We start from the raw sequence: 2,850 nt of genomic DNA, 5'->3' as shown, positions 1-2,850 counted from the left end.
CCTTTATAAAATCAGGTGGGGGAAGTCTCCTACTCTGGTTTTGAGTGATGTATGTATTGCTGGTGTGTGTGCTCAGCGTGCTGTGGTTTTACAGTGTTTTGCTCAAGCAACATCAAAGTCTCCAAAGTTGTCAGAGTAAACCACACAGGACAGAAGTGTCCCACATTTGTAACTGAGTGCGTTATATCACTTCTGTCAGTCTAGTTGAAGCTATCTTCAGGTCAGCTGCAGACATCAAAGCTTTACAAATGAGGTATTAAAAAATGAATCTGTCTGTTGTGTACGAAGCAGTTTTTAATTTATGCACAAAAACACAAGCAAACATGTAAAAAGAGTTAGTTGCAACTGAACCATTGAATAATCTAATATTTGGTTATACACTCTGAACAGAAATATCAAAACTTGATGAAGGTATTTCATCTTGTAGCATATGGGTAGCACCCATGTTGGGTTTTTAGGAGAGTAGTATTTGTATATTGTACATTAAATGCCATTAACATCCTGCTCTCACAAATTACATATTTAACTCAGAAGCCAAAGGAATAGCCAACACTATCAAAATTCAAAAACATTATTTTTTCTTTTACAAAAAATATAAAAGTACGGTGACAAAGACGGAACTTGATGCAGGTTGATATGAATACTCCTGATTATTCAGAATGCACATCAACTTTTTTCTTTTTGGAAAGGAAAGTTTTATTCTTTAAACACTTGAGACATTGAATAAATGCATTTAGAAAAACTACAGACATAGGCTTCAAACTTAACATCCTGTACAAAACATATGTAAAACTTTTAAAAGCAACAAAAAAGAAAGAAAGCAAGAGAATTGCTACACTGAAAGTTCAATAACTGTGAGCTGCTGGAGCCTGTAAGAGAAAATAAAAATAAAAAGTGGACAAACTTGACCACAATTCAAATATCTACATCCTGATTCTAGGACTGGGGGGTGGATATTGATCCATCTGGAGATTGCTACAGCAGTATATGGTAAAATCCATCAGGCATTACCACAGTTTTTGTTTTTTATGACTTCCAAAACCAGTCCTTAAGACCAACTTAAAACTTAAGACCCAGCTAAAAAATAAACACTGCTTGTCTCCAAACCCTGGAATGCGATAAACCATGCAAAAAAAAAACACGACAAAAGAGAAAAGGCAGAGAAAACACATCAGATGAAGTCATGCAAAGCGGCTTTGTGGTTATTTCCCATAATTACAAATACAGGTCTGTTTTAGAGGCGTCACAAGAAAGTTGAAATGGGATCACATTTCCCGTAGTCTCTGAGTTGAGTTCTTTCCTGTTTTTTTTGTCCAAATTGGGATATCCAGTTGTCCATTTCTCAGTGAGAGTCAAGGCAAGATTTGCCCCCCAAAATGTACCTTTCCATGTGTACCCCAAGGCACCTGAGAGAAAGTGGGCTTTTCCAACTGTTGGCAACACTGTGTGTCAGGGTTTTCACTACATACCAGCTGCCATAGAGTCTGAGAGTGGGACTATCCCACGCATGGAGTCACGAATCTCAATACAGAGCACAAAGAAAAGAATACAGTCAAAATGGATGATAGGGTTGGTGTCCCCGATATGGTATGGAGTCTGAACTGCCGGTCTTAATAGTCATCGTAGGTGTTGAGGTCGGTGAAATATGCGTTGGTATATGTCTTTCCGGCAAGCTGTGGGTTGAAGTACTTATTTCTTTCCTCCAGAATCAGATTGTTTTTGTTGAAGGCCTGTAGATAAAAAAGGTGGAAAGGGAGAGGAGTCAGTATGGACTTGTTTGCGACACATGGTTCAAGTGATTATTCAGCCCAGATGGTAAGGTAAAAGCAAATCCATCTAGCTGCCCCCCCCCCACAAAAATAAATAAATAAAAGGAGCAACACAAATGGGAGGCTGCTCAGTAAATGAAACATACATTTTACAGAGCAAGGTCAAAGCATTTGCAAACAGGCTGGAAAAATGATAAGCCACCACAGGGCTAAATTATTTTGATGTGTGTCCGTATGCCCACCTCTGTCATCTCTAATACTCAGCATCAGCACTTTTTATGACCCTCCAATTGTTGGTCCTCTAGGACAATCTAAGCCATAAAAATTGATCAAAAGAGAGTCTCTTTTCTGTTAAACAATAAGGAAGAGCCATGGGGGCATCTTCTCTGTCCCTGCGTGACGTAGTAAACATGGAATGAGCTTCTGATGTGATGCTCAATACAACATCAGCAATTTGGCAAATAAATGCATTCATATGCAGTCTGTTGCAGAGAGTGTGTGCTGGGAGTCCCTTGGGGCAGTGTAATTGAACACTTGATGATGCTGCATTTGCCGTTGATGGATGTTTCAGACTGACACTGATAGGGTGAACAAGTGTGCTGGACAAAAAACTCATATATTTTGCCTCTTTCCCATTATGTGATTTGCACACAAAGGGAATGTAATCAACAGTCCCACAGCCCCGGAGACGGTTATGTGTCTCTGCAGGTGGCTGCATGGCTGCTTCCAACAGCTGTGCTACGATGCTTGTTAACATAATCTACTATGTCTTCTTGCCTTAAACCTCTTTAATTGGCTGAAGAATGATTACTCTTACGTTTTTGGCATGGTAAACAAAATGTGGTTAAACTAGGAAGTGGCATTAGTGATAGAGAGGTAACAGAGGAGCATAATAAAAAGAGCATCACAATGGATTTTCTGTCTCAACCCATCAAATAAAACCATCAAGAAGAAGTAGAGGACAAAACAAGAAAGACAAACATGAAAAAAACATGCAAATGGTTGCACTCGTTGAAAGAGAAGAATTATGGAGGCATACACTGCCTTCTCACAAGCCAGGTGGGAGAAGGGGGGTGGGGGG

At 39.5% G+C, this 2,850-nt stretch overlaps 1 protein-coding gene across 3 annotated transcripts in view; it reads right to left on the bottom strand.

The window, feature by feature from the left end:
- Positions 1–279: 279 nt before the first annotated feature.
- Positions 280–2,850, bottom strand: part of sema5a (sema domain, seven thrombospondin repeats (type 1 and type 1-like), transmembrane domain (TM) and short cytoplasmic domain, (semaphorin) 5A) — a 113,742-nt gene continuing 111,171 nt past the window's right edge. For all 3 annotated transcript variants that reach the window (XR_004327503.1, XR_004327504.1, XM_032503940.1), the window contains one exon: positions 280–1,730. Coding sequence is in view for 1 of the 3 variants with exons in the window: in XM_032503940.1 (XP_032359831.1) it covers positions 1,611–1,730 (120 nt within the window). In the remaining 2 variants the exon portion in view is untranslated. The remainder of the gene's footprint in view (positions 1,731–2,850) is intronic.

Source organism: Etheostoma spectabile, chromosome 22 (genome assembly GCF_008692095.1).
Source record: "Etheostoma spectabile isolate EspeVRDwgs_2016 chromosome 22, UIUC_Espe_1.0, whole genome shotgun sequence".
NCBI lineage: Eukaryota > Metazoa > Chordata > Actinopteri > Perciformes > Percidae > Etheostoma > Etheostoma spectabile.
The sequence above is the reverse complement of the archived record's forward strand: the minus strand, read 5'-3'. Positions and strand labels throughout refer to the sequence as shown.